Genomic DNA, 13,930 nt, shown 5'->3' with positions numbered 1-13,930 from the left:
AAGTATTTATTGGCATGAATGAATGTTATTGTGAAGGTACAATAAAGAATAAATGAAATTCTCACTATGCTAAATCCATCTCTCCACTACCCCAATGGCAAACCCAAATGCTTAAACTTTCTTTTTAACACGAAAGTGTCTGTGTTATGCCTTCCTTTAAAACTTTCAGTAAATTCCACATAATCATTGATTTATTATTCTGAATAGAAAACCAGTGACTGTAGTACCTAATCCATTTGGTTAAATTATTCTGAACTGTAAAAATGTTTTACACTGTAATTGCTTAAAATTGAAAACACTTTAACTCTTAAATTTTCTTTTCTTTGTTACTAGCATAATAAAATAGTTTCTTCTTAGAAATTATATGAAATATGAAATTAAACACCACATTTTTTTACACTATCTACAGTATCTGTACAATTATTTCCACTCTTCTGATGGACTTGGGTATTATATTCCTACTTACAAGTAATTTGAAATTCATAAATACTCTATTTCCTAGTTATATTGAAGATGTGTTATCTCTGGCTTTGTATACTCTCCTTGTTATCTGTATTTGTTTTTTGTTTTTAAATAATTTTTATTGTGCTTTAAGTGAAAGTTTACAAATCAAGTCAGTCTGTCACGTATAAAGTTATATACACCTTAATACATACTCCCATGTACTCTCCCGCTAATGAGTTAGCCCACTCCTTCCTTCCAGTCTCTCCTTTCATGACCGTTTTGACAGTTTCTAACCCTCTCTCCCCTCCCATCTCCCCTCCAGACAGGAGATGCCAACACAGTCTCAAGTGTCCACCTGATACAAGTAGCTCACTCTTCATCAGCATCTCTCTCCAACCCATTGTCCAGTCCCTTCCATGTCTGATGAGTTGACTTCGGGAATGGTTCCTGTCCTGGGCCAATGGAAGGTTTGGGGACCATGACCGCCTGAATTCTTCTAGTCTCAGTCAGACCATTAAGTTTGGTCTTTTTATGAGAATTTGGGGTCTGCATCCCACTGTTCTTCTGCTCCCTCAGGGGTTCTTTGTTGTGCTCCCTGTCAGGACAGTCATCAGTTGTGGCTGGGCACCATCTAGTTCTTCTGGTCTCAGGATGTTGTAAGTCTCTAGTTCATGTGGCCCTTTCTGTCTCATGGGCTCTTAGTTGTCGTGTGGCCTTGGTGTTCTTCATTTTCCTTTGCTCCAGGTGGGTTGAGACCAATTGATGCATCTTAGATGGCTGCTTGTTAGCATTTAAGACCCCAGACGCCACATTTCAAAGTGGGATGCAGAATGATTTCATAATAGAATTATTTTGCCAATTGACTTAGAAGTCCCCTCAAACCATGTTCCCCAGACCCCCGCCCCTGCTCCACTGACCTTTGAAGCATTCATTTTATCCCAGAAACCTCCTTGTTTTTGGTCCAGTCCAATTGAGCCGACCTTCCATGTATTGAGTGTTGTCTTTCCCTTCACCTAAAGCAGTTCTTATCTACTGATTATTCAATAAAAAACCCTCTCCCACCCTCCCTCCCTCTTAACCACAAAAGTATGTGTTCTTCTCAGGTTTACTATTTCTCAAGGTCTTATAATAGTGGTCTTATACAATATTTGTCCTTTTGCCTCTGACTAATTTCGCTCAGCATAATGCCTTCCAGGTTCCTCCATGTTATGAAATGTTTCAGAGATTCGTCACTGTTCTTTATCGATGCGTAGTATTCCATTGTGTGAATATACCACAATTTATTTACCCATTCATCCGTTGATGGACACCTTGGTTGCTTCCAGCTTTTTGCTATTGTAAACAGAGCTGCAATAAACATGGGTGTGCATATATCTCTTTGTGTGAAGGCTCTTGTATCTCTAGGGTATATTCCGAGGAGTGGGATTTCTGGGTTGTATGGTAGTTCTATTTCTAACTGTTTAAGATAACACCAGATAGATTTCCAAAGTGGTTGTACCATTTGACATTCCCACCAGCAGTGTATAAGAGTTCCAATCTCTCCGCAGCCTCTCCAACATTTATTATTTTGTGTTTTTTGGATTAATGCCAGCCTTGTTGGTGTGAGATGGAATCTCATCGTAGTTTTAATTTGCATTTCTCTAATGGCTAATGATCGAGAGCATTTTCTCATGTATCTGTTGGCTACCTGAATATCTTCTTTAGTGAAATGTGTGTTCATATCCTTTGCCCACTTTTTGATTGGGTTGTTTGTCTTTTTGTGGTTGAGTTTTGACAGAATCATGTAGATTTTAGAGATCAGGCACTGGTCGGACATGTCATAGCTGAAAATTCTTTCCCAGTCTGTAGGTGGTCTTTTTACTCTTTTGGTGAGGTCTTTAGATGAGCATAGGTGTTTGATTTTTAGGAGCTCCCAGTTATCGGGTTTCTCTTCATCATTTTTGGTAATGTTTTGTATTCTGTTTATGCCTTGTATTAGGGCTCCTAGGGTTGTCCCTATTTTTTCTTCCATGATCTTTACCGTTTTAGTCTTTGTGTTTAGGTCTTTGATCCACTTGGAGTTAGTTTTTGTGCATGGTGTAAGGTATGGGTCCTGTTTCACTTTTTTGCAAATGGATATCCAGTTATGCCAGCACCATTTGTTAAAAAGGCTATCTTTTCCCCAATTAACTGACTCTGGTGCTTTGTCAAATATCAGCTGCTCATACGTGGATGGATTTATATCTGGGTTCTCAATTCTGTTCCATTGGTCTATGTGCCTGTTGTTGTACCAGAACCAGGCTGTTTTGACTACTGTGGCTGTATAATAGGTTCTGAAATCAGGTAGAGTGAGACATCCCACTTTCTTCTTCTTTTTCAGTAATGCTTTACTTATCCGAGGCTTCTTTCCCTTCCATATGAAGTTGGTGATTTGTTTCTCCAAAACATTAAAAAATGACATTGGAATTTGGATAGGAAGTGCATTGTATGTATAGATGGCTTTGGTAGAATAGACATTTTTACTATGTTAAGTCTTCCTATCCATGAGCAAGGTATGTTTTTCCACTTAAGTATGTCCTTTTGAATTTCTTGTAGTAGAGCTTTGTAGTTTTCTTTGTATTGGTGTTTTGCATCCTTGGTAAGATTTATTCCTAAGTATTTTATCTTCTTGGGGGCTACTGTGAATGGTATTGATTTGGTTATTTCCTCTTCGGTGTTCTTTTTGTTGATGTAGAGGAATCCAAGTGATTTTTGTATGTTTATTTTATAACCTGAGACTCTGCCAAACTCTTCTATTAGTTTCAGTAGTTTTCTGGAGGATTCCTTAGGGTTTTCTGTGTATATAATCATGTCATCTGCAAATAGTGATAACTTTACTTCCTCCTTGCCAATCCGGATACCTTTTATTTCTTTGTCTAGCCTAATTGCCCTGGCTAGGACTTCCAACACGATGTTGAATAAGAGCGGTGATAAAGGGCATCCTTGTCTGGTTCCCGTTCTCAAGGGAAATGCTTTCAGATTCTCTCCATTTAGAGTGATATTGGCTATTGGCTTTGCATAGATGCCCTTTATTATGTTGAGGAATTTTCCTTCAATTCCTATTTTGGTAAGAGTTTTTATCATAAATGGGTGTTGGACTTTGTCAAATGCTTTTTCTGCATCAATTGATAAGATCGTGTGGTTTTTGTCTTTTGTTTTATTTATGTGATGGATTACATTAATGGTTTTTCTGATATTAAACCAGCCTTGCATACCTGGTATAAATCCCACTTGATCCTGGTGAATTATTTTTTTGATGTGTTGTTGAATTCTATTGGCTAGAATTTTGTTGAGGATTTTTACATCTATGTTCATGAGGGATATAGGTCTATAATTACCTTGTTTTGTAATGTCTTCTCCTGGTTTTGGTATCAGGGAGATGGTGGCTTCATAGAATGAGTTGGGTAGTATTCCGTCATTTTCTATGCTTTGGAATACCTTCAGAAGTAGTGGGGTTAACTCTTCTCTGAAAGTTTGGTAGAACTCTGCAGTGAAGCCGTCCGGGCCAGGACTTTTTTTTGTTGGGAGTTTTTTGATTACCATTTCAATCTCTTTTTTTGTTATGGGTCTATTTAGTTGTTCTACTTCTGAATGTGTTAGTTTAGGTAGGTAGTGTTTTCCAAGAATTCATCCATTTCTTCTAGGTTTTCAAATTTGTTAGAGTACAATTTTTCACAATAATCTGAAATGATTCTTTTAATTTCATTTGGTTCTGTTGTGATGTGGTCCTTCTCGTTTCTTATTCGGGTAATTTGTTTCCTTTCCTGTATTTCTTTAGTCAGTCTAGCCAATGGTTTATCAATTTTGTTAATTTTTCCAAAGAACCAGCTTTTGGCTTTGTTAATTCTTTCAATTGTTTTTCTGTTCTCTAATTCATTTAGTTCAGCTCTAATTTTTGTTATTTGTTTTCTTCTGGTGCCTGATGGGTTCTTTTGTTGCTCACTTTCTATTTGTTCAAGTTGTCGGGACAGTTCTCTGATTTTGGCTCTTTCTTCTTTTTGTATGTGTGCATTTATCGATATAAATTGGCCTCTGAGCACTGCTTTTGCTGTGTCCCAGAGTTTTTGATAGGAAGTATTTTCATTCTCATTGCTTTCTATGAATTTCCTTATTCCCTCCTTGATGTTTTCTATAACCCAGTCTTTTTTCAGGAGGGTATTGTTCATTTTCCAAGTATTTGATTTCTTTTCCCTAGTTTTTCTGTTATTGATTTCTAGTTTTATTGCCTTGTGGTCTGAGAAGATGCTTTGTAATATTTCAATGTTTTGGACTCTGCAAAGGTTTGTTTTATGACCTAATATGTGGTCTATTCTAGAGAATGTTCCATGTGCGCTAGAAAAAAAAGTATACTTTGCAGCAGTTGGGTGAAGAGATCTGTATAAGTCAATGAGGTCAAGTTGGTTGATTGTTGTAAGTAGGTCTTCCGTGTCTCTATTGAGCTTCTTACTGGATGTCCTCTCCTTCTCCGAAAGTGGTGTGTTGAAGTCTCCTACTATAATTGTGGAGGTATCTATCTCACTTTTCAATTCTGTTCAAATTTGATTTATGTATCTTGCAGCCCTGTCATTGGGTGCATAAATATTTAATATGGTTATGTCTTCCTGATCAATTCTCCCTTTTATCATTATATAGTGTCCTTCTTTATCCTTCCGGTGGATTTAAGTCTAAAGTCTATTTTGTCAGAAATTAATATTGCTACTCCTCTTCTTTTTTGCTCATTGTTTGCTTGATATATTTTTTTCCATCCTTTGAGTTTTAGTTTGTGTCTCTAAGTCTAAGGTGTGTCTCTTGTAGGCAGCATATAGATGGATCGTTTTTCTTTATCCAGTCTGTGACTCTCTGTCTCTTTATTGTGCATTTAGTCCATTTACATTCAGCGTAATTATAGATAAATAAGTTTTTAGTGCGGTCATTTTGATGCCTTTTTATGTGTGTTGTTTTACTTCATCAATTCTTCCTTTTGCTTTAGCTGTTTGACGCTCAAGAGCAAGTTTCAGAGTCTCCTCTGACATCCATCTTGGTTTTTTCTTTCTTTCTTGTCTTTTCAGTGACCTCTTACTTTCTTCATGAATGATGTCATTGATGTCATTCCACAGCTCTTCTGGTCTTCGGTCACTAGTGTTCAATGCGTCAAATCTGTTCTTGAAATGGTCTCTAAATTCAAGTGGGATATGGTCAAGGTCATATTTTCGCTCTTGTGGACTCCTTCTGATTTCCTTCAGTTTCAGCTTGAACTTGCATATGAGCAATTGGTGATCTGTTCCACAGTTGGCCCCTGCCCTTCTTCTGACTGATGATATTGAGCTTTTCCATCGTGTCTTTCCACAAGTGTAGTCAATTTGATTTCTGTGTGTTCCATCTGGCGAGGCCCATGTGTGTAGTCGCCGTTTATGTTGGTGAAAGAAGGTATTTGCAATGAATAAGTCGTTCATCTTGCAAAATTCTGTAATTCAATCTCCAGCATTGTTTCTGTCACCAAAGCCATATTTTCCAACTACTGGTCCTTCTTCTTTGTTTCCAACTTTTGCATTCCAATCTCCAGTAATTATCAATGCATCTTGATTGCATGTTCGATCAATTTCAGACTGCAGCAGCTGATAAAAATCTTCTATTTCTTCATCTTTGGCCCTAGTGGTTGGTGTGTAAATTTGAATAATATTGTTATTAACTGATTTTCCTTGTAGGCATATGGATATTATCCTATCACTGACAGCGTTGTACCTCAGGATAGACCTTGAAACTTTCTTTTTGACGATGAGTGCAACACCATTCCTCTTCAAGTTTTCATTCCCAGCATAGTAGATTATATGATTGTCTGATTCAAAGTGGCCAATACCAGTCCATTTCAGCTCACTAATGCCTAGGATATCGATGTTTATGTGTTCCATTTCATTTTTCTTCTTGCATACTTTGGACATGTTGTCAGGAGGGATCAGTCCCTGGAGAAGGACATTGTGCTTGGCAGAGTATAGGGTCAGCAGAAAAGAGGAAGACCTTCAACAAGGTGGATTGACACAGTGGCTGCAACAATGAGCTCAAGCACAACAATTTTAAGGATGGTGCAGGACCTGGCAGTATTTCGTTCTATTGTGCATAGGGTTGCTATGAGTCAGAGCCGACTCAACGGCATCTGACAATGACAACAACAATATTATTGAAGGTTGACAGGGAAGATAATATTTTTGGGAATATAAATTTTAACATTATTCAATCTAAATAAGATACTCTCTCCATTTGGCTATTGCTGGTGAGCAGTAGTAGAGTGATCACAAAAAAGTATAAAGTATTAGTAGCATATGGTAGCAAAAATTTGTATTAGAAGGCAGATTAAAAATAATAAGGTTACAAAATGTATTTATCACAATGAGGTAGATTCTTAGCTTTAAAAAATGGCATGGAGTATTGAGCAGAAATCTGGATTTGGAGATAAGATATTTTGTTTCTAGACTTTGTGTGCCTAGGGGGAGTCAACGCAAAAAAAAATTCATACTTAAGTGTTCTTGTCGTTTGTTAGTTTTTGTTCCATGTTCCACAAGCTCCTTTTTCCAATTTCAATACCAGTGTGTGTTATGTTTTATATTCCTTAGTGTTTTGTGTACATTCCTCTTCTGGCAATTTTGATTCCCTGAATTAATCCCCTTGAGCCAGAGGCAGATCAGATAGATAAAACATTAAGTAGCTGTGCAAGTAAAATCTATGTAGAAACCATGCCATAGAGTTTCAAAACACCTTCTGATATTTTTTCTCTTTTCTGTTTTTGCTACTTTCTCCCTCTCCAAATTATATATTCCCCAAGGGTAAAATGAGACATATCTGTAATAGGACATTATAAGATACCACGTTCAGTAGGAAAGGGAGGGGATGGTTTCAGGAATGCTGGCTTCCCCAGATTACAACAATGGCATTTTTACTATCCCAGGCATTCTGAGTGTGTGTGAAACTATATGAATAGCAGAGGTAAGCTGGGCATATAAAAGGCAATGAAAATTTCCCTATTCTTAGCATTGATTCATTTTGTATCAACTTGACTTTCAATTAAATAGAATATATCGTGGTTATAATTTAGAACTAAATATATTAAAATATTTTTAAAAAGATGAGTATTATTTATTGTATCAATTTATTCATTCCCCATTAATTAAAGGCAAACAACTGCTGCTCTGTGTCTGTGTGTTTCTAATTGTACATAGGCTATGCAGTGCTGGGTTTAAGGGAACAGAATTGCATTACAGGTAGCCTGATATTACATTTAACACTTGTTAGCTATATGAATTTATTTAAGTTTCATAATTCCTCCCAGCCTCAGTTTGAGAGGCTTTATTCATTTGAGAATAAAGATAAAAATTTCATAGCATTGTGTTATGAAGAATAAATAAATTATAAAATCTTTAGTCTTTCATTCAAATAGTGCCTTTGATAATTTGCAAATATGAGTTTATTCAAATTAAAATAAAAATAAATTTAAACTGTTACTTTTAAGTACCTAATGAATATGATATAATTTATGAAGCACTTTCATTTATGTTATTTCAATTAATTCTCAAAAACACCCTTGATATTTCAACTTCATTTTTTAAAGTAATTCCTTAACTGACTCAAAGTTAAAAATCCATGGAGTGGCCTGTTTGAATTTTTAATGCACATCTCTCTATCTGCAAAATCCATATATTTTCTAGGATAATAAATTGACCTTATAATACCAAAAATTGGAAATTAATATTAAGTTTTGGATACTATAGCTTTATTAATAGTCATTTCCTTTTCTTGTTTCCCTGGTGGGGAAGTGGTTAAGAGCTATGGCTGCCAACCAAAAGGTTGGCAGCTCAAATCCACAGCCACTCCTTGGAAACCATATGGGGCAGTTCTACTGTGTCCTGTAAGGTCACTATGAGTCAGAAATGACTCGAAGGCAATGGGTGTCTTTTTCTGTATTAAATGGTATATTAAATTGTAGATGGAAAATTAATGAACTGAAAGTGTGAGGTTACGAGTTGATACTCTCCATAAACTCCTACATGTATGAATGTTACTGTTTCTGAAGTTATTATTAAATGTGACTTGGTGATGTGTATTTCCCTTTGATATGTTTCTATACACAATGATATGAAATCTGAGAATTGAATCTGCCCATGTTTATTGAAAGGAAGAAATGTAAATTATTCAACTTTTTCTAGGGAAACAGTACTCTAAAATTTCCACGAAAAATATTTAAAAAAAAAAAATTCTAACAAAACAATTCTGCCAGCAACTCAATGAGGTCTCCTGTGGAGACTTTGTTTCATTCAGGCAGAGCAAATGCCTCGAATGAAAAAAAAAAAAAAAACCCGGTGTTATTGTTCAAAGCCAAGAATGAATGAGCAGTGCCAAATGTGTATTTCAGTGTAATTATGAAGCTATGTTGGATGCTGCCCACAACACTGTATTAAACTTTTTCTTTTTCTAGTGTATTTACTTAAAACAAATCTTTAAATTCAGTAAAATAAAAGAAACAAGGCGACATGGTCAGTAAAGCAAATTGCTTTGGAGATATGCTCAGTCCTTGTTTTTCTAATGGTCTTTAATGAGTCTTGACTGAAGAAGAGAAAACTGAGTGAACATGGAGGAAGATGGAAAAAGTAGACTTTCAAAGTCATTAAATTACCAACTAGCATTCCCTCTCAGTGTAACATAAAGCACTAAAAAAAAAAAACCAGAAAAGAAGTGGACCAGTCAAAAGCTCCTCTTAGTTTGTCATTGTTCGATCTTCAAATCTAACTTGACCTTTAAGATAGAGTCCCTTTCTTAACTTCTGCATCAAAGAAATTGTCATCAGTATTCTAAAAAGTGGCTGTTAGTATTTACTTGAAGGTAGGGATTTTAGAAGAGCAGAATATAGGAGTGTTTTGAGAATGAAGGCCCTGAAATCCTTTTCAGTCATCTTACTTAACCAATGTTTCAGATTACTGTTAATTTGTATTTTGAATGATTCACAGAGACTGTCTCAGGGATCCATTGGAGGTAATTACGAATCCATTTGGAAGAAATGGGTGGATGGAAAGGTAAAGCTTGGTAGCATAAGCCATGTTCATCCGGAGAAAATATGGATCTGCACTCAGAAATACAAAACTGAAATGTTAAGTTAAAAGCTTAAAGATATCCTTCACTACTCTACCTGAGTATATCCTTGGGATGACTTCAGACTCTACAAATTATAAGACCTTGTGAAACGTTGAAGTTTATTTCTCTCTAAGGGTTACAAAAGGTCAACATTTTTATCAGCTTATTTGATGTTGGTAAATAAAATTCACTGGATTTCCATAAACATTTTTACATAAAAGTTTGGTGTACTGCCACGAATCTTATGGTATTGGATCAAGTCCTGCTAGAGTTTCTTCTTGTTAGGTTTTTTTTTTTTAATAGTCCTGCAGACTGGGTATAGAAGTATTAATTCTTTGTGATGCTCAAGTCAACTATCTCTTCATACATTTCTTCACAGCTCCTCATACATTTCTTCAGAGCTTTACTCAATCACCAGAATAGTAAGTCATGGCACCATTATTCAGAAAAATACTAAAATTAAGAAGAAAAACAGATGCTTTTTTTTAAGTTGTACACATTTAAAAACACTGTTCGATGATACATTACTCACTATAAAATAATAATAAAAACAGTAGTAATAATAACCTTTGGTCTCCAAAGCTAGTAAGCTATTCAAGGAACTTCAGTCTTCAGATAGAAATAAAGTCTTTTCTATTTGATGAGAATGCCCTTTGAGACTTTAAGTTGTTATGAAAAACTAGTGATTTAATGAACAGTGACCTCTGAAAAAGGACGAATGATGTCACTGGACTGACAGAGTGAGTTGAAAGGATGGATTGTAAAATAATTTAAAGGGAAGTAATTTTCAAAAATGTTTTATGAATTTTTTAAATTTTATATATTAAAAACATATTCTTTCCTTTACATATCATTTGCTTCCAATTTATTCAATACAGAGAGTTCGGGCCAAACATTACTGTCCTAACTTTCAAGAATGTACATGGTAGTGGGAAAATTCACAGATTTCAGCACAGTGTGCTAAGGATGGTGGGTTTGGGAAGAACAACTAAAAGGTGCTTATGGAGACACATGCAATGGAAATAAAACCTTCTGCTGTGTTAAATAAGTAGGGAATTGGTTTTGGTTGTCATTGCAATGTTCCACCCACAAAGCTATTTATATGTGCATGTATTGCTTCATTCCAGTCTCACAATCACTTTCAGAAAGGTTATTAGTACTCATGAGGAGCAGAGAAACTAAGTAGCCTTTGGCCGCAGTGCTGACATCCTGTAAACATCTAGCATGCTGCAAACTTGATAATCAATCCCAGCTGAGATGGGGCCAGCGGGATGTGTATGATGACAATGTAGTAGAGAAAAAAGACACCAGGATGAAAGAGGTCAGCATCATGTAAATGAAATGGAAGAACAAGGCTAAGATTCACTTGGCTAGAAGGCCAGAGAGACACAATAAAACCCAATTTTTTTAATTATTAATATTCTTCTTATGTGATTCTCTTGGTACTGAATTTATCTTAGACATGGTCTTTTACATCTTAATCCCACAGGTTTTCAGCTCAGTGGTTAAGGAACATTTTTTCAACAGCATAAATCCTTGTATCATTTTCATTAAATGCTGGGCATTTTTCTAAATGCTTCAACAGATTAACTCATTTGTGGTAGTTAGTTGCCATCTAGTTGACTCTGACTCATTGCGACCCCATGGGTGTAGAGTAGGCTGCTTCATAGGGTTTTCTAGGTTGTGACCTTTCAGAAGCAGATTGCCAGGCAAGTCTTTCAAGGAACCTCTGAATGGATTTGAACTGCCAACCTTTCAGCCAGTAGTTGAGTGCTTAATGTTTTTTACAACCTAGGGACTCCTATTAATTCATTACTTCATTTAATTCTCATAAAATGCTCATTTAATGCTCATAAAAACCTCATGAGGTAGACAGGCATACAGAGAAGGAAACAGCATATATACAGATGAAGAGATTTAAGTATAGAGGAATTAAGTGATTTTCAGACCTAGTAAGTGGCTTGGACTAAAACCCAGAGATTCTCACTCTTCTCTCTGAAAACATCTATGGTAATACTTTTTAAATTGTATTTTTAAAAAAGAAAAATTAAAACGTGATATTTTAAAAACACATATAAATAGAAAATTTAAAAACCAACTTTCTTGGAGTATAGCTATGTATCTGTTTGACTGAGTAATCCTTCTGTAATAATTATAATAATAATTGTTATTTTACATTGTTTTTGTAGTTAGATGCCGTCAGGCAGATTTTGACTTATAGTGACCGAGGGTAGAACTGTCCCATAGAGTTTCCTTGGCTATAATCTTTAAGGAAGCAGATCTCCACGTCTTTCTCTTTGAACAGTGACCTCTGAAAAAGGAAGGGTCAAACTGCCAACCTTCTGGTTAGCAGCCAACCGCTTACCCATTTGTGCCCCCAGGGCTCCTTGTTATTTTACAAAGAAAGGGAAATGGGTTGTACAGGAATAAAGGTTATAATAGCACATAAATAGACTGAAATGTCATAAAATATTCCAGATTCAGACACAATGAATCTGTTTTAAGCCCTACCTATTTGTCTCACCACTGTCTTCTATCTCTTTCTCCCTGCCATTCCTAACATCTGAGCTTGCTGGTGACAATGGCTTCAGTATCTCTGACTTTCAATAAGGTTGTAGGTGTTGGAAAATGTTGTAGGTGTTGGAAAGGCAAAAGTGGATAGATGACTAAGAACAAAGGAGTCAGAATTGAAGAAATGTCAAACTATCCTTCCCTTTTCTGAGAAAAGCTAAATCTTTAACTGACTTTTTGTCTTTTGCACTGATTTACTCTCCCAAAATAAGAAAAAAATAAATAAATAAAACGGGAAACCTTCACTGGGATTGAAGCAATGATACAAAGGTGGTTCTGGTTGAGGAAGAACGTTGCGGCATGTCTCTTTTATAGAGGTAGTATTTTGAGTCATAAAAGTTGGGTTAAAATCCCTGCCCTATCACTTTAAGCAGTGTGATAATCTAAAGTTTTTTGAGTTTGGTTTTTAACCTGCTTTCACCGAAATTTTCACCTGTAAAAGAAAAGAAAATAAAGTATTGCTGTCATTATGTGGGTGCTTTGAATTTCCCTTGAAGGGAAAAAATATACTCTCTTAGCCAACTTCCAGCTCCACACTTGGATATATTGTTAATGTAGTCTTCTTTTCAAGCTTGTCCTTTGTGTTTTCTCCTATAGATCTGGCAGGAAAAAAAGAAAGAAGCAACTGAAGAATGAGAAATCATACAGCAATAACAGAGTTTGTCCTCTTGGGATTGTCAGATGACCCAAAGCTTCAGATTGTGATTTTTGTCTTTCTGCTTATCACCTACATGCTCAGCATCACTGGGAACCTGACCATTATCACCCTCACTCTGCTGGATTCCCACCTCCAGACCCCCATGTATTTCTTCCTCAGGAATTTCTCCTTATTAGAAGTTTCATTCACAACTGTCAGTATACCCAGATTCCTGGGCACCATTATTACAGGAGATAAAACCATTTCCTTTAATAACTGCATTGCTCAGTTATTTTTTTTAATTCTCTTGGGGGTCACTGAGTTTTACCTCCTGACTGCCATGTCCTATGACCGCTACGTGGCCATCTGCAAACCCCTGCATTACGTGACTATCATGAATCGCAGAGTCTGCACACTGCTTGTCTTCTCTTCATGGCTGGCTTCATTCTTAATTATATTCCCTGCGCTCATGTTGCTGTTAAAGCTCGATTACTGTAGATCTAACATTATTGACCATTTTACCTGTGATTATTTTCCCCTGCTGCAACTTTCTTGTTCAGACACAAAATTCCTAGAGATAATGGGTTTTTCCTATGCTGTGTTTATTCTAATATTCACATTGGCATTAGTAATTCTGTCTTACATATATATCATCAGGACAATTTTGAGAATTCCCTCTGCGAGTCAGAGGACAAAGGCTATTTCCACATGTTCTTCCCACATGATTGTCTTATCCATCTCTTATAGTAGCTGCATTTTTGTGTATGTTAAACCTTCAGCAGAAGAGAGGGTGGCTTTGAGCAAAGGAGTAGCTGTGCTAAACATCTCAGTAGCTCCCATGCTGAACCCTTTTATTTATAGCCTAAGGAATCAACAAGTCAAGCAAGCTTTCATGGACATGGTAAGGAGGACTGTGTTTTTCACAAGCAAATGAAAAGACGTGGTGTCATGAATTAGAGGCACACAGAAGGGCAATTTAAAAATAAACATGAATTTTCAGTATCCTGTTCAAATCAAAATGGCCTCCCTTTCATTCAAGTTCACACATACATTTTTTATTTTTCTGTAATAATTACAGGGATATTTGTTAATATATTTCTCATCTTCTTAAAATACTTCTTTTATATCTTTCTGACTCCCTCTTCTTCTAGACAGCTTTGTTAA

At 36.0% G+C, this 13,930-nt stretch overlaps 1 protein-coding gene across 1 annotated transcript; it reads left to right on the top strand.

The window, feature by feature from the left end:
• Positions 1 to 12,761: 12,761 nt before the first annotated feature.
• LOC126075547 (olfactory receptor 6C1) lies at positions 12,762 to 13,700 on the top strand. The gene has a single exon (XM_049883390.1). The coding sequence runs from the start codon at positions 12,762 to 12,764 to the stop codon at positions 13,698 to 13,700; it is 939 nt and encodes a 312-aa protein (XP_049739347.1).
• Positions 13,701 to 13,930: the final 230 nt, after the last annotated feature.

Source organism: Elephas maximus, chromosome 4 (genome assembly GCF_024166365.1).
Source record: "Elephas maximus indicus isolate mEleMax1 chromosome 4, mEleMax1 primary haplotype, whole genome shotgun sequence".
Taxonomy (NCBI): Eukaryota; Metazoa; Chordata; class Mammalia; order Proboscidea; family Elephantidae; genus Elephas; species Elephas maximus.
The sequence above is the reverse complement of the archived record's forward strand: the minus strand, read 5'-3'. Positions and strand labels throughout refer to the sequence as shown.